At 47.1% G+C, this 18193-nt stretch overlaps 1 protein-coding gene across 1 annotated transcript; it reads left to right on the forward strand.

Moving 5' to 3' along the window:
- Window positions 1–10297: 10297 nt before the first annotated feature.
- S100A11 (S100 calcium binding protein A11) lies at window positions 10298–15991 on the forward strand. Its single transcript, XM_040626733.1, has 3 exons — window positions 10298–10450; window positions 14595–14747; window positions 15662–15991. The coding sequence occupies exons 2-3, from the start codon at window positions 14601–14603 to the stop codon at window positions 15815–15817; spliced, it is 303 nt and encodes a 100-aa protein (XP_040482667.1). The 5' UTR covers window positions 10298–10450; window positions 14595–14600; the 3' UTR covers window positions 15818–15991.
- Window positions 15992–18193: the final 2202 nt, after the last annotated feature.

The raw sequence follows: 18193 nt of genomic DNA on the forward strand, positions 1-18193 counted from the left end.
CACTGAGCTCCTGAATCAGTCAGAGCTGGAAGCTCTCCTGCCTTGGGACCTCCTGTTTTAGAGATCATGAACAATAATGTCATGATTACTTAAACTGGCTTGAGTCAATTTTCTATTGCTTACACCAAAAGCATCCTAACTCACACAATTTCTTGTGTGAGCCCAGCTAACCTGCCCACTGCTAGGCCTGCCAAGAGCTGTGGGTTGGGAATACGGGAGCCAGGCAGATGTGAAACAGAGGAAGTCCTATCGCACAAAAATGTTAAACCATCAGAAAAGACCATAAGACAGACCACAAGAACCTTTAAATACTCCTTCTGTCACAAAGAAGTCCTCATACCTACTACTAACCCATCACTTTCTTGTCCTAGACCCAGAGTAGAGTAAGGAGAAGGACTGTGAATAACTTCTAGAAGGTGGGTGGGGTCACCAACTAAAAATATTATACTAGATCTGGTCCCCAGCTCCCCCAAGGAGCTGATTGGCTAACAGAGAAAAAATGACATGTACTTAATAAAGAGCTGGGATTCAAGGTCACCTGGAACACATGCCACAAGAAAAGTGCAGATAAAGGGCCGTGGTAGATCGATGCAGAGACAGATCCTTTCAGGTGGAAGAGAAAAGCAAAAGCTTCATAGAGAAGGTTCTGTCTGAGCCAGGGCTTCATATAGGTAGAATCTGGACACGAGGAGATGGAGAAAACATTCTAGATGAAAGGAAGGAATCACAAGAAATCAATAAGGCGGAAAGCTCCTAAAGGGGCTGGAAGGTATTCAAAATGTGACCTAACACTGACCAATCAGAACAGTGGCCAGGCAAGTCCCGGAGACCCTCACCACACCGCGCATTAATCCTTAAGCTACCTGATTATGGGAATTGCATGGCCCAGCAGAGGGACTGGGGTGTCTGGGCTTCAGATGGACAACACACAAGGGTTCAGAGAAGAAGGGAGGTAAAGAAGAATTTCAATATTTGAACAACCGATGCGGCCGTACCAGTGAGAACCAACTGGAAGATCAACTGCCTACAGACAACACTGACAAGTTCCACTTGACTGGAATTTGCAGTGAATGAAGGGAAATAATGAAAAAACAGCTGGGATTAGACCATAAAAGAACTTGTGTTCCAAAATGAAAAATTTAGACAAAAATTTAAGCACTACAGACACTGAGAATATTTTGATGACACATTTAGAGCTAACAGATTGGACGTGGACCTGATATCATGCAGCCTCCTCAGAGCAGAAATTTTAACATATATGTGACAATTTTCCTGTGGGTCATTGTGAAAGAGAAAATTTCTCAACTCTACTTAATAACAGTTGAAGATCTGGAAACAGCTATGTGGAGGACTTTAATGGTTTCCAACCAGGAGCATGAAGCATGTCTAGAAGAACACAAAGAAAACATAGACGTACACAGACAATGGAGGAAAGCAAACAGCTACCCCTCCAGCTTGCACGGGGTCCCCAGGGCTGCTCAAGACACCATCGCAACAGTACCAGTGCAGGAACCAATGACGGCCAGCAAGTGGGACAGAGGCAACAGAAGTGAGGAGGGAAGGGCTTGAAGGGACAACAGTAACGACACCCACCATCTGCAAAGTAGAGTTTACAAACCACACTTTGGTTTTGTTGGTTTTTTTTGTTTTTTTTTAAGATTTTATTTATTTATTCAACAGAGATAGAGACAGCCAGCGAGAGAGGGAACACAAGCAGGGGGAGTGGGAGAGGAAGAAGCAGGCTCCCAGCAGAGGAGCCCGATGCGGGGCTCGATCCCAGAGCACCAGGATCACGCCCTGAGCCGAAGGCAGACGCCTAACCGCTGTGCCACCCAGGCGCCCCACAAAGCACACTTTGATTTAACCTGCAGCGTTATTGCCAGCAGCAATTAACATTGGTACAACACCTCACCCATTTAAAGAGCTCTTTTACATTTATTATCTCCTTAATTATTATCCCCATTTTACACATGAGAAAAGTGGAGCTCAGAAATAGAAAACAGCTTATCTAGGGACAGAGCTGGAACTCAAACTCCGACCTTTACATTCCCTGTCTAGTATTTCTATTTACAGCACAGGGGCCTCCGAGATTGTGGGCTCATTCCTCAATACTGCAAATGTGGCCTCAGTGCTCAGGGAAAGAGCTATAGATTATGAGAGAACCCTACAGACCTCCCCTTACAGTTCTTATCTTCAAGATGTAAACCTTCTGGCCCAGGACTTAAATGGAAAGAGCCTTACCCTGGATGGCTGAGTGAATACCATCTGATGTATACGGCACAGTTTCTAAAAAGATCTCATTCCTGTTTTACTAATCAAATTAGATTTGGGAATCCTTGAAAGCAAGAACCATGACTTCTTTTATCTTTGTATCCTCAGACCCTACACATGATCTGGTACTCAATAAATACTCATTAAATAACTTAATGAATATAAATTTAAGAACTTTAACAGAAATATCTTGAGATCCTCTCCCCAGAAAAGAAAAACAACACAAAGAGTCAAACAATTCTTGGAGCAACGGGTTATTTAACATTAAGTCACACAGAATTAAAACAGCCACTACTCTGAAATTGTACCACTCATTCAATTCCACAAACATTCACTGGGTCTTAGTCTGTGCAAATTTGTATTAATGACACCAAGATGAACAAGACAGATCGATCTATCATTTCAAGGAACTTACTTGCTATCAGAAAAGATAAAATATCTATTAACATAAATCCCTTTAATATATAGCAGAATATCAAACCCCTCCCTTCCAAAACAAAATTTATGAAATACGGTGGGAGGACACAAGGAGGGGTGGTGGAGATCAGGGGAGCTTCCCGAAGGAGAAGCTTCATTGAAAGAACCATAGAATTTCATCAGAAGGAAATGAAATTAAGGGGCGCCTGGGTGGCTCAGTCGTTAAGCGTCTGCCTTCGGCTCAGGGCGTGATCCCGGCGTTATGGGATCAAGCCCCACATCAGGCTCTTCCGCTGGGAGCCTGCTTCTTCCTCTCCCACTCCCCTTGCTTGTGTTCCCTCTCTCACTGGCTGTCTCTCTCTGTCAAATAAATAAATAAAATCTTTAAAAGAAAAAAAAAAGAAGGAAATGATATTAAGGATATTCCCCAAACGGGGGTGCCTGCCTGGGTGGCTTAGCTAGTCTTAGGGTTGTAAGTTTATACCCCACGTTGGGTGTAGAGTTTACCTTTATAAGAAATTTTAAAAATAAAATTGAAAAAAAAAAAGATATTCCCCAAACAGAGAAAGCTTGAGCAATGGCAAAGAGAAATAAAAGTATGGAGGATTTTTTTTGGTAATGACCAATGATTCCACTTGGTTAAAGTACAGCATATGTAAAGGAAAGTGCAACCTATCAGTGCTGCACACCAGTTTTACCTGAGACATTATAACCTGCTTCACATTCTGCCCTCCACCCCTACCCATTCATCATCCTGGATGAGTTCAGCATTGATGAGAATCACCCACCCGCCCTCACCCTCACCGCTTCTTGACCTCCTTCATGCCCACTCCACGTAAACTGGGGTCAGCTTAATGCCCATACCCATGCTTGGATTTCCCAGCATTTGTGAGGGCTCTACCTACAAACATTAAACTCACTGGAAGATAAATATTAACTTCTCACGTCCCCAGCTCTCTCCTTCCCACTTTTCTGCTTGTCCTTTGATTTCGTGGAGACTTGGTGCCCACCCACCTTCTTCCTTTTCTATCCCATACTCAATGCGCAATGAAGTGGATTGCATTCCCACCAACACCCTCAACTCCTTCACTGTCTTGTCCTTCTGTTATATCCACCCTATGAAGCCCTAACCCTAAATCTACTCCACAAACCTCTTTCTTGGATCCAGTGACTACATTCCTAAGCATACCTGAAGGAACGCAGCCACACAACCACACAAACATGCGGATTAGAGTCACTGTGAATTACAGCTTCCTAAGCGTTTACAGCACTCTGTCATTCTGGGTCAGCTCCCCTCTCCACATTGCTGAGACCTCTGGCCACTGCCACAGATGTCCTCACCCCCTGGTTCATGATGTCGACAGTGGCATCAGGGAGGCGCTCCTCCACAGCCCTCTGAAATCTGCAGACTATCCACAACCTTATTACTGATTTTCTCCTTCCACCCACAGCTCCTAGGGTACCTTGCTCTATCATTTGTATCCTTTCAATCCTGTCCATTTGCCTTCTCACTCTGAGAACTCCTTCTCCATGGCCTGTGAACCTATTCATGCCATCCCTGGATATTGTTGTGTTTTTTTTAAGATTTTATTTTAAGTAATCTCTACAACCAACGCCAGGCACTCCTCCCTGCATGTTTTTAGACCCTCCTTGTGCTAGCCTTCTCTGGCTGCTGCTCTGCCTCTCCTCTTTCATAGTGAGTCCTCTCAAATGAGCAATCCACACCCTGCCTCCACTTCTCACCTCCCATGCACCCCTCAGTCCACAGTCATTTGTCTTTCTCCCCACCACTGCACTAAAACTGCGCTGGCAAAGGTCTCCTCGGATACGAACGCCACATCCGGGGAATGCGGCTCAGCCTTCATCACACTCTGTCCCACTGAAGACCTTCACCTTGTCCACCACTTCCTCCATCTTGGAGGTCTCTCTTCCATGAACTTCATGACACCAGAGAAAGCTCTGGATCTCCTCCTGCCTCCCTGATCATTTCTCTCTCTCCTTCCTCCTTGTTATTTAAAGATTGGTTTACCCACAAAAGCTGGGTTGAGTACCATCAGAACAGGGCTTCCCTCGCCTTGTTAGCCACTGTGGCCCCGGTGCTTAGGTCGCCTCCACACCCAGGAAAGATCCTCCCTGTACAACCGCGTAGCTCGTGTGCTGAGTGTTGGGCATGCTGTAGTGAGCAGGGCACTGGGTCTATCCTCAAGTAGCTTGCAGTCTCGTAAGCAAGACACATAAGTAAACAGAAAAGGACAGTAGAGTGTGGTAAAAATCACCGTCCAAGGAGCTATGGGGGAACATTCAATGGATACAACACATGCTTAATTTCTCCAGCTTCAAACTTGACAACACATGTAAAGTTCTGTCCACCAGGGAACCTCAGGAGAGGCTCAGTGCCCACGGTTTTTACTGGTCACATAGGCATACTCTGTCTGGCATATATCAAAATGCCAAACTCCCAGAAGGAAAGAGGTGTTTGGCATAAACCGCATTGTTTGTTCAGTTTAGGCACAGTGAGCCACAGTAAGGGAATGCTGGGAAACCTCCCCAAATCCAAGTTCCCAGAGGCTAGATCGGGGCCATTGCTAACCTTGCAAGCAGGTCTGTCTAAGTGCAGCGGTCTTGGGCCAGACATGTTAGATGTCTAGCCCCGTCTTAGAGAATGAGGAAAGCTTAAAGAAGATAATTTCTAAGTGTTAAGAAGGATGATGCTAGGTACTTAACTATGTTCTCCCCTCCCCCACAAAATGTGTGGAAGCCCTAAACCCTAAAGTGACTATATCTGGAGATAGAGTCTTTAAGAGGCAATATGGTGAAATGGTTAGGTGATTAACAGTCATAAGAGCAGGGCCCTTATTCAATAGGACTGTGGCTTTATAAGAGGAAGAGTGAGATCTCTCCCTCTCCCTCCACTGCATGAAGACACAGCGAGAAAGCGGCCATCTGCAACCCAGGAGGGGAACGAGCGCTCAGAACTAAATTGGCTGGTACTTTCACCTTGGACTTCCAGACTCCAGAACTGTGAGAAAATAAATGTGTTTTTTAATCCACCCAGCATGTGGGGTTTGGTTACGGCAGCCTGAGGAGACGAAGACAGATGAGTAGGAAAATGAGGAAGATGACTACAGACACATCAGATAGAGGTGCAAAAGCCTTGAGGTGAGAGACATTTGAAGAGCTACAAGCAGGGGCGCCTGCGTGGCTCAGTCAGTTAAGCGGCTGACTCTTGATTTCAGATCAGGTCATGATATCAGGGTCCTGGGATGGAGCCCCACATCAGGCTTTGTGCTCAGTGGGGACTCTGCTTGAGTATTCTCTCTCTCTCCCTCTCCCTCTGCCCCTCGCCCTGTGCTTTCACGCTCTCGCTCTCTCTCTCTCTCTCAAATAAAAAATGTTCCTTTTTTTTTAAAGAGCTATAAGCAAATGTGACTGTTCTCAGTCCTGTTCTCTCCTACAGTGATTTCATTCCTCTTCCAAAGCCCCCACATCCACGCAGGGGCCGAGCTCAACTGCTTCTGCCTTCTCAGCTCTGGGTAATTCCCTCTCCCCGACCTCATGGCCACCTCGCCTTGGTCGTCGCAGCAGTATTCGATTATGTCCAGTGCCTCTAGTCTCTCTCCTCTCTAGTACATTCTCTGTACTTCCCGAAAGGTGAGGTGCGTCATGTCACTCTCTTGCATAAGACTCTTCAGCGGTTCTTGATAGATAGTCCTCAGGATACCATCCAGATTTCCAAGCATAGCGTTAATGCTCTGACCCTTATCTCTCCAGGCTCATATTCTGCAGCCCTGCCTCACATTTACCATCGCCTCACACCCAAAGTACAGGACTACAGAACCGCCCACAAGTCCTGAGAACACACATGTGATTCAGCCCTCCTTACTTCTGCACAAGCCATCATGTGAGGCTTCCTCCGAAGACGGTGCTCTGAGTTCTAAGCATCTTACATGAATTATGTCTTAGTCTTCACGACAACCACATGAAGTAAACACTACTATTCTTTCCACTTGCAAATGAGGAACTGAGGCGCACAGCAGTGAAATGTCTCACTGGAGCTTATAGAGATAATGTGTGGCATCGCTGGGTTTGAACCCCGTGTCTAGTTCTAGTCTGTCCTTGGAAAGGCAGCCACACTGCCTGACTCCACCTAGCCTCACCATGGCGCCATCCGCCTAGTGGATTCTGACGCATCCTCCAGTGCCCAGCGCGGGCTGCGCTTTCCCCATGACGTCCCTGCTCCGGCAGCATTAACCACTCATCTCCCTCCGGCGTTGTCACTGTACCTTAGTCACACTTGGTTATTACGTCTATCAGGCTCTAGTGTGTCCATTTAAGAACTACCCAGTGCTGCACAGGGCTCAGGTAGCACACAAGGACTAGCCTGCGTGTGGAGGTCCCCACATTTACCTCCCGGTTTCCCTGTTACTCATCTGTACCACACTTTAGTCTCTCGCTATTGGTTTACCAGCCCTCGCTCATCCTCAGCTCCTTGCCTGCGTTAGCCTTTTAGTTTGATGCACCGTTTACCTACCTTGCCAAATCCACCTTTGCCTGCCATCTATCCTGAACTCGCCCTCCATTGGTGAAAACCTAGTAATGAACCCATTTCAGCACGACCCTGGGCAGTTACCAACACTGGCAGCCATAACTGGAAGGAGCTGATGCCCCAGCCTGGGTCTGGACAATTCATACTTTTTTGGTTTAGCTCTTTTCTTTGGTTTCACTCAAGCTACCTCATGGGGCAGAGGAGTTACTGAAAGAATAAGTATCTTACAGAAAATCAGGAAAACTGAACAACCAGGTTCAGGAAGAACAAGAACACTAGCAGATTTGGGCCACAGGCTCTCACTCTCACTCGTAGTGCTTCACTGTTTATGCAACTCAGCGAACGTCCAAGTAGGTACTTCTTTTATTTCTAAGTGAGCGATTCATTTATTTTCCCCTCTATTCTACACACTGTCCAAACTTCATAGCTTCCACTTATTCATAGTGTCCACTTCTTCGTAATTTTGATTTGCCATGACCTCATGGGCCTCTCTACACAAATGTTCAGCATTAGCTCTTCTGAATGTCTAATTATCTATGTGTTTCTAATTTCAATTTCCCAAAGACAAGAAGATGAATGGCCCCAGTTCATCTTTCTATGTCATGTCACGAAACATCCACTACTGTCCATTCTATGGATCGGTAGTCCTTGAGTCCAGAGCTAACCTCAATCCAAACAGCTGTGACAGTAGGCATAGGGTCAAATCACCCAAAAAGTCACCAGCTGGTTTGACCCTACAGCAGAGGCTGTAAGTGAGGTGTTTTCCCTTAAAGAGGATTATGTTATCAAAGGTTCCATGATTCATGAATGGAATCATTTAGACTAATGATTCTTCAATATTTTTTAACCCTAGATTTTTCTTTTTTTTTTATAATGATTTTTTATTATATTATGTTAGTCACCATACAGTACATCCCCGGTTTTCGATGTAAGGCTCGATGATTCATTAGTTGTGTATAACACCCAGTGCACCATGCAATATGTGCCCTCCTTACTACCCATCACTGGCCTATCCCATTCCCCCACCCCCCTCCCCTCTGTAGCCCTCAGTTTGTTTCTCATAGTCCATAGTCTCTCATGTTTCATTCCCCCTTCTGATTACCCCCCCTTTCTTTATCCCTTTCTTCCCCTACTGATCATTCTAGTTCTTATGTTCCATAGATGAGAGAAATCATATGATAGTTGTCTTTCTCTGCTTGACTTATTTCACCTAGCATTATCTCCTCCAGTGCCGTCCATGTTGTAGCAAATGTTGAGAACTCGTTCTTTCTGATAGCTGAGTAATATTCCATTGTATATATGGACCACAATTTCTTAATTCAGTCATCTGTTGAAGGGCATCTCGGCTCCTTCCACGATTTAGCTATTGTGGACATTGCTGCTATGAACATTGGGGTGCATATGGCCCTTCTCTTCACTACGTCTGTATCTTTGGGGTAAACACCCAGTAGTGCAATGGCTTAACCCTAGATTTTTCTGAGAATTAGATGAAAACTATAGATCCTCCCCCAGAAAGAAAATCTCTTATGCAGAAAATTTCATATATAACTTTAGGGTATTTGTGGACCCTAGCAGCCAGCCATGGAACACCCACCAAACCACCAAGAGTAAAGTTTATCCACAGACCACCTCAAAGGCAGGCACTATATCATATTCATATTTGTATCTCTTATGCCTAGCATTGGTCTTGGCACATAGTAGGTTTCCAAAAATATTTGTTAAATGAATAAATTGAGGAATTCATTCATTCATTTGGTAAAAGAACGTTTTCCAATCCAGATAGAGGCTAAGAAGTTTATATTTTATATAAAAGACATCGAGGAGCCGTTTTGTTTCATTCTTTTGTTGTGGTTTGTTTTTTAAGTAGGCAATTGATCAGAGCTATAAGGCAGGAAAATGTGTGGGGTTTTTTTTTTAAAGATTTTATTTATCTTTTTGACAAACAGCACAAGTAGGGGGAGCAACAGGCATTGGGAGAGGAAGAAGCAGGCTGGAAAATGTGCTTTTCACATTCAAAAGAACAGATTAGAGGGGCAAGAGACCAGTTAGGAAACTAAAGGAAAGACGAATGAAAACCTAAACTAGAGCACTGGAGGTGGGAATAGAAAATATGAGGCAGATCCAAGAGAGTATAAAAATAAACTGATAGGACTTGGCACTTGAAAAAAATTGGGGGTAAGAAAGGGATTTACAGTCAGAACCTGACTCCAAATTTCTCAAGTCAGGAGAAAGGAAGAATGACAGAATGGCAGTACCATTAACAGAGAAGGGGAAGACGGGAGAGAAACAGGTTAGTTCTTTAATTATTGACTCTGGGGCTCAGGTGGGGTTTTCAAGTGGATTCAAGAAAATGTGCCTCTGAGTAGCAGATTTGCTCAGAAGTGAGCAGCGGATGCCAGGAAGCAATCAATATACACGATGCCCTGCAGTCCGTTATCTTTCCTTCACGTCTACTCCACAGTTTTCGAAGCTGTCTCAAAGCCACCATTCACTGGACAGTTACAGCAGTCTTACGAAACAGTTTGAAATGCAACGTCACTACTTTTAACAGCTAAGGAAATGGAGCTCTGAGGAGAGAGGGGATTTGCCAAAAGCGTTGCAATAAAGTGACAAGCCCACTATTAGAACCCGGAGTTTCTGCCAACTGCGCACAGATAAATACCCTACGCACACCGGTTAGTTTTTAATCGCAGGGGTCCGGGGGTTTAACTGCCTTGGGTTAGGGAGAAGTTTGAGACAATAGCACTCCGCCTGGCACAAGTCACCACGGTTTAGTCTATCAGCCAACTTTCGTGTGAAGGACTAGACAGCCCGGCTTCTGGGGAACTTCTACAAAAAGGCCCACACTCCACGTTGCACGTCTTTAAAAGGATCCTTCTGCCTCCCTCACCTCGATGAGCAGAATGAGCTCGTACACGGGAAAGAGGCACGGCCATGGGCACGCCGCGCGCACGAGCGCCATGCAAAACTTTTAATTGGAGAGTCCTTTAAATCTTCAAGGCCCACAGGCCCGGAAGAGACCGCGGGTCCGCGTGAGCGGCGCGTTGGGCAACGCGGGCGGGGCGGGCAAGTCCGGATCTGCTCCCGGAGGCGGGGGCGGGGGCGGGGGGAGCGCGTGAGTCAGGCGCTGAGAAACCGGGGCGCGCCGCCGGCCGCGCAGAGCTCGCAGCGCCTCGCCGCCCGCCGCAGACTCCGCGCCCGCTCCGCGCACACCTGGTAAGCCCGGCCTTTATCTTGTCTCCGACGCTCCGCAGTGAAAAGAGCACAGCGTGCTTTCCACCGCGCTCGAGCTTTCATTTCTGTGTGGACGTGGCAGGAAGCAGGGCAGGAAAAATAAATCGGGGGTGGGGTGGGATTGGGGTAGAGAGGCAGGAAGGACGCAGCCCTGAGTTACAGCGGTGGTAGCAGCCGACGGGGGCCACCGGAGGGTCTCTGGCTCCCGGGCGGAGGGAAGGTGGGGGCTGGGGAAGGGGGCCGCACTCGGCACCGCGTCCGCGCGGGGTGGCCGCGCCCGATCCCCCCCTCGCCGGGGAGGGGGGCGAGTGGCGGGCTCCCGCCGGGGCTGGAGGCCCCTGGCCCGCCCACTCCTGGGCTCGGGGAAGCCTGGGGACAAGTAAAAGCAGCGGGGCAAGGGGGCGTCCGGCGGCATTAGTTGTTTCTGTAGACCAGTAAAGGGCACTCCTCAGACCTGGGGCGTCTGGGCCCTGGGAAAAATCCGTTTCGGCGAGCGAGGCAAGCGGCCAAGACACAAAGAGCCTGAAACTGAAGCCGCTCCCAGCCAGCGGAATGCAGCCCGCTCCGTGGGAGGAGCCCCACCCAGGCCGAGCCCCCTCCTGCCCTTTTCCTCTGGACCCACCATCTTTCCAGGGTCTCGCGTCCTATTCTGTTTTTCTCTTCTCAGTTCCTGCCAACCTACTTTGAATTCTCTTTCTCACTTTTGCATTAAGCTACCTCCAAAATTTACCTCCTCCAAGGCCTCTTTAGTGAAAGGAGTCCGGGACCTTCCACCCGGGGCCCAAATGGGGTTTCTGTTTCCCCGCACCAAGCTATGAATGGATTTTATGTTTTTGAGTGCTTGAAAGAAAATCACAGGAAGAATAATTCTTTGTGACACGTGAAATGATATGAAAATGAAGCTTAATTGTCCATAAATAAAGTTTTATTAGCACACGGCCACGCCCGTTCGCTTGTGAGTTGTCTGTGTGGTTGCTGTCCCGCTACGAAAGAAGAGTGACGGAGACAACATGGACCACAGTGGCCTCACATATTTACTGTTTCACCCTTTACAAAACATATTGACCAGGGGCGCCTGGGTGGCACCGCGGTTAAGCGTCTGCCTTCGGCTCAGGGCGTGATCCCGGGGTTCTGAGATCGAGCCCCACATCAGGCTTCTGCGCTGGGAGCCTGCTTCTTCCTCTCCCGCTCCCCCTGCTTGTGTTCCCCCTCTAGCTGGCTGTCTCTCTCTCTGTCAAATAAATAAATAAAATCTTAAAAAAAAAAAAAAACATATTTGCCAGACTCTGCTCTAGTGTGTGAACCTTTATCCCTGCCTACTCTTTCCCTCCTTCCTTTCCATGCAAAAAGGGAGTAACAATGTCACATGGAACCTTGAAAAGGTGGACCCAGCACCAATAGGTGGTGAAGATCTGGAACGATTGTCCTGGAGGAAGGTGGATGCCATTATGGATCCTTTGGGGGGGGGGAGCACATTGGTTAAGAATGACAAGAGCAGCGGCACCTGGGTGGCTCAGTTGATTAACGGTGGGACTCTTGATCTCAGGGTTGTGAGTTCAAGCCCCGCGTTGGGCTCCATGCTGGGTGTGGAGCCTACTTTAAAAAAAAAAAAATATATATATATATATATATGGCAATACCAATGCTGAAGTCTTTTTCAAGTGTTACTTTTTTGCATTCTTTTTTCTCCCCCCTTTCCTCAAACGTTGAGTATTTTGCATGCATTTTTTAAATTCTTTCACAGTATCCAGTTATCTCACACCATTTTCTTCTTCCTATCATGGTGCCAGATACAGCTGTGAGGATGCAGTGAGCTGTGGGAGGTGCTGGCCTCCAGGCAGGAGATCTGGTTCTCCTCCCTCTCAGCCTCTGCTCCACCTTGAGCAAAGCTTTCCTGTCTCTGGGCCTCCCTTCTCTGGAAGCATCTCCCAAGCCCCCTCCAGCTCTACAAACTTTGCAATTCCATTTCAGTAATTTGGTAATTGTGTTTCTTTTGCTCTGGAAAATTACCTCCAAGGAGAAATAGGAGGTTTTAATTTTTTCCATGTGTGGCAACAGTTTCAAGAAGGGGGGGAAAAAAAACATAGTCTAAATTATAGTCCTGACGTTAAGGAGGAAAAAAAAAAAATAAGGCAGAAAGCCACTCTGTAACTAGAAAAGCAAAACAATCTGAATTCCACAAGGAAAAGGGGCAGAGGAGCCTAGAGAAAGGTCACAAAGCCCTTGCTCCTCAGCCTGGAACCTTCCACCTTATCTGGCATGCCCTCCCAGCTGACCTCCTTCCTGTCAACTGACATATTAGTAAGACAGTGAGATTTTAGTCCTGTTAAGGAAGGCTGTTGCACAAACAGCTTCTTCCAGGCTATGGTATTCTGTTTCACTCCCACACCCTGGACCTACAAACATTTTTCTTTCCTTAAGAACAAGTTCCAACAAGATGACTGTTGGGAAAGAACCCACCTCCAGAAGAGTTCATTAGAACCATCTCGAAGGGGCTTTACAGACACTGCCACGTGCAATGGGCGGCAGGCAGCTCAGCTAGCTGGGGAAGCACCTAGAGAAGCTGCAGATGAAAACGCTACAGGAAAGAGGGAAGAAGCCCAAAGCTGTGTGGCTGAGGACTCTGGTCATTTAATGGCTTGTTAATTACTGGGATTGAAAGCCTCCAGCAAGTCTCGAAAAGACCAAATTAAGGGCTAAATGCTAAATTGCGAATGTCACCATCCAAACAAATTTTTTTTTTAAGATTTTATTTATTTATTTATTTGAGAGAGAGAGAGAGAGAGAAAATGAGCGGTGGGGGGGTGGGCAGAGGAAGAGAGAGAAAAGCAGACTGACTCCCTGCTGAGCCGGAAGCCTGCTGCAGGACTTGATCCCAAGACCCAGAGATCATAACCTGAACCTAAGGCAGACACTTAACCGAATGAGCCACTCAGTAACTCCTCGAAGAGTACTTTTAATACTTGAAGACAAAGCCTCAGAGGAAGGGCGTGACCAGCAAGTTTTCCAGAAAGCCTGCAGTTGCCAGTCTGAACCACCAGGGGATCTAGGTACTGGCAGGAACGACCCGAAGGCTCCGCAAAATAGGATTTCCCTGAAGAATTCTGTTAAAAGGAAACCAGAGCCCAGCATAGAATTGACCCCAGCTTTTCCTGGTACAACCACAACTAGGGTTCAGCTCTGTAGATGTCAGGGGAGCTGTGTGACTGGCAACCTGAGAGCTCCCTTCCTGAGATCCATCTTTGTGGTTTGAAGTAACCAAAAAAGTTCCTCCAGCCATTCCTATAGGATTTAGTGGCATCTGGAAGTAGAAGGAACAAAGACCAAGAACTGCAGAAAGGGAGCTGGAGGCTGAGATTCTAGGGGTGACTCTGCTATGTCAATTCCCATCTCATATCTCCATTTCCTCACATGTAAAACCTTCGATATGAAAGCTGCTTTTGAACATCTAAAAAGCTCTCAGATCTCCCACCCCACACACGATAACTATGCATTTAGTATTCTTCTAGAAAACGCAGAGGAGTCCCAGGAATTCAGTATTGCTTTATTTATTTTTTGGGGTGGGGCAGACAGAATCTTAAGCAGGCTCCATGCCCTGTGTGGGGCTTGATCTCAGGACCCTGAGATCATGACCTGAGCCGAAATCAAGAGTCTGTCCCCTAACCAACTGAGCCACCCAGCCACCCCTCAGTATTGCTTTAAAAAGCTGCCATTTCATTCATCCCGGTAACCTCTATATTTCTCTTAGAAAATAGGAAATTATTTAATCTCCTAGACAGTGCTAGGTGTGCTTATGGATCTGTGGGTGTATATGTTTACCCACAGATTCTAAAAGCATCAGTAAAACCTGCCCCGCTCGCTCTCCTCTAGGCAGCTACTGCTTTTAGACACACCCACACGCCCCATGTGTACCCGCACTATGCTTCACCCGGAATGAACGTGGGAGCCTGTAGGGGAGGCACGATCACCGAATATGACTTTCTGTGTTTGTCCTGGGCCCCTCTACCCCCTAAAAAATGACCTAGCCTTTTAGGAAACTGCTTTGCCCCGAAATAAAGGTATGAGATTCTCTAGCGTGTTCTTCAGCATCTAGCCCGTGTCTGAGCCCTGACTTTTCTCTCTAAAGGCAAAAATGTCCAGCCCTACTGAGACTGAGCGGTGCATCGAGTCTCTGATCGCTGTTTTCCAGAAGTTTGCTGGAAGGGAAGGTAACAACTGCACGCTCTCCAAGACAGAGTTCCTAACCTTCATGAATACAGAACTGGCCGCCTTCACAAAGGTACTGCTCCCAGCCTCCACCCCAGAACCACCTAGAGCTCGAAATAAGTCGCTGGCAGATGGCTAGAAGTAAAGGCCCAGCAGCTGACCCCCACACTCCTGCCTCCTTTTCATTCACTCCAAGCCAGGGGCCTGCATGGACAAGGCTGTGCCCCTAGGCCTCTGAGTGACCATTAAAGGATCTTTTCTTTGAATAAGATGTATTTTAAAGATCAAAGTTATCAAACTACATGACGTAGGGAATGGTGATTTGTTTCTTTCATTTAGGGAAAAGGCATCCGGAATAGTAAATGGTGTAATAGGGTAGTTTTCAAATTTTATTCCTCCACGCCAAAGCCTCTAGGGAAGCCCTGTCCCCTGGGACTTTCTGTGATGATAGAAATACTGTTCTGTATACCTGCACAATCCGATGTGGTAGCCACGAGGCGCAGGTGCCACTTCAGGACTGACTTTCTGAATTCCTGATTCCGACGGCCTTACGCAGCCAGCGGCTGTAAGTGCGTGCATGTGTTGGCCGCTAAGCTGAGTGGAGGAGGCGGCAGATCGGGGCCTGCGTCCTCTTCCACCTCACCTCACTCCACCTCTGTACAGTTCGTACACTGCGGTTGCATGGAACACTGGGAAGAGGTGTTGCACTGGTTTTATGAAATGGAACGACCTCTGACTCTCACAGAGGAACCCTCGGCTGGGAGCCAGAAAACGTGGGTTCCAGTCGCAGGTCTTCCCCTTTGGCAAGTCACTTCACCTGTTTGAGTCCATCTCTGTGTCTGGGCAGTGGGAATGTTACTAACCCCTACCCTGTGCCGCACACTCTTGTGAGACTAGAATGTGCCAGTATGATGGAAAGCATCCTAGAAAGTGTGATATAAATTAATTGTGTTACTATCATTATGATGGTTATTGTTATCTTTGCAGAACCAGAAGGACCCTGGTGTCCTTGACCGCATGATGAAGAAACTGGACCTCAACTCTGACGGGCAGCTAGATTTCCAAGAATTTCTTAATCTTATTGGTGGCATGGCCATAGCTTGCCATGACTCCTTTACAAGGTCTACCCACTTCCGGAAGTAAATCGGAGGGGCTTTTGGGCCTGGCCTCCAGACCACCTCTTTCCTTCAAAACAGCCTCCCAATCATCACGTCCTCCTCATATCCTCCACGGTCCCTGAGCCCAGAATGTCCACCACCTCCCCGTGCTGGCCAGTCCTGCTGGTAGTTAATAAAGCAATTGCGTTTTTAAAGCACACACTAGAGAGTCAGTACATTTGTGCCAGGGAGGAGGAAGTGTGGGAGGAATGGAATTAGCATGATGGAAGCAGTCCCCAGAGCTGCACGGTAAATAGTGAAATACGCACACTGGGTGTAGATGTAATTATGACTCACGATACCAACAGAATCATTCCAGATTACTCAGATTACTGATGGAGAGGTGTCACTTGTCATAATTCACTCAGTAAATATGTTCACCCCTACTACGGGCACTGTCACAGGCTCCGAAGATACAGTCAGCAAGACAGACGAGGTCCTGCATTCACTGAGCTGACTTTCTAGTGGGGGAAAGGTGACAGATGATTACTCATTTGCAACAGACAAGATGACTAGAGTGTGATAAATCCTATGGAGGAAAGATTACGAGGTGGTAATCTTTGAGGGCACTCTTCTGAGATTTCATGTGTGCTGACATTTGAAGGATGAGATGGAGCAAACCTCAGGAAAAATGGAGGAGGGAGATTCAGTAGAAGGAACAGCAAGGGCAAAGGTCCTGAGGTAAAAAGGAGCAGGATGCTGGAGGAATGGAAAGGAAGCTAGTGTGGTCAAGGTCTTTGGGTTTGGCTGTGGGTCTCCTTCTTTACGTCTGGCTTGGGCCAGTGTCAACATTAGTCTTAATTTTCTAAGCCCTCTGATAAAGCAGCAGGGAAAGAGCGTAGACGGACTGGAGGGCTGACCCGGGGTTAAAGACAGTCGACAAAGAGAACCGTGTTCTGGAGCACAGCTCCCTGAGCAGCACAGGTGAAAATGATTGTTTCCAGAGGCCCTCTGCTTGCTTATCCATCTACATGAGTTTTAACTTTTTAGTAAAAAGCTCTCTAGATTGAAGTTTCTTCCTTCATAGATTAAATAGAATGAATGAGACCATTACTGGGACCACTTTTTGGTTGTTGGGCTCTGACATTCCAGAATGAAGACCAGTGCCTCAGGCTGGCAAGACCCTGAATTTTCTAGTAGAATTGTAACTACTTTTTGGATAAGTTCCTTAATTCCTAAGCAGCACAGGGGATAGAATCTGTAGTCAGTGAAAGTCTCCATATTATTCCCTTGGCAGGTGCACCCCGTATACAAATAAATAATAAAAATAATTAAAAAGTGTTATTATCCCAAAGAACACTGAGCCAGGAAAGAGATGGAACAGGCACCCTAAGGTTACTGGCCCATTTGCTATTCTACCAAGAAATCACTGGCCCTGGCTTGAAGATGTCAGGCTCAGGGAACTAACTGGGAAATCTTTACTTGCTTGGCTCTTTCAAACTTCTAAAGAAGAAAGACCCAATCTGTACCAAGCTTTTAATTCAAGATTCAAATCAACAACACTCTGAAGTGCCTGCTGTTTGCAAGGTGAGTGATGGAGAGAGAGAGATGGGGAACAAGGTGTTGGTTGAGGGTTGTTGTATTTAAAGTGCCATCAGTAGGTCCAGTTGGCAATGCCCAGTGGGCATCTGCACTTGAAGTCTGGAAAGAAGATCTAGCTTGAGAAATGGGGGCGTGGTGGTGAGCCCTCAGATGCAGAGAAGGGGTAGCAAGAGGAAGACTCAGCAAAGGAGAGCCTAAGAGGTCGGGGAAGAGGATGAGAGCTGAAAGGGACAAGATCATGGTTAGGAACCCCATCAGACAATCACGGTCCTTCAGAACTGCGGCTCCTCCCGGCCACGTGCGAAGCCTGCCTCCCATGCCTCACACTCAGCCTGCGGATCTCGTCCACTCCTGTCTTCCTTTTACCAGTAGAGGCCAGTGACCACACATATCTCTCTCCTCAACCCACTTCTAGCTCCTGAACTCCCAATACTGCCTCCCGGATTTTTCCGCATAAAATAATAACGGTATCTTTCATGTACTTAAGCATTGAACAAAGATTTACTTACAATGTGTAACTCGTCTGCGTATCTGGCAGAGGGGAATGAACAGAGATTCTTGTCCTCAAGAAACTCACATCCTCTGGGTCAGCGTACCCCAAACTGAATTCAACATCCTCCCAAGCCCCCAGCTGCCCCCTACCCCACTGCCCCCATCTCAGAAAAATAGCACCTCCGTCCACCTAGCCGCCCTGCCCAGAAGCATGGAAGTCATTCCTCACAACCACCCAAACCCTCAAGTTCATCTCATTCTTCACCAAAATATCCCTCAAACCCACCCCAGGCTTCCCCTGACCCAGGTACCACTGCCTCTGCCTGGA

Source organism: Ursus maritimus, unplaced genomic scaffold (genome assembly GCF_017311325.1).
Source record: "Ursus maritimus isolate PB19 unplaced genomic scaffold, ASM1731132v1 scaffold_12, whole genome shotgun sequence".
Classification (NCBI taxonomy): Eukaryota; Metazoa; Chordata; class Mammalia; order Carnivora; family Ursidae; genus Ursus; species Ursus maritimus.

Coding starts and splice junctions, on each gene's coding strand:
- S100A11 (XM_040626733.1), top strand. CDS start 14,601: ATGTCCAGCCCTACTGAGACTGAGCGGTGCATCGAGTCTCTGATCGCT. Junction 14,748..15,661: donor AACTGGCCGCCTTCACAAAG/GTACTGCTCCCA, acceptor TTATCTTTGCAG/AACCAGAAGGACCCTGGTGT.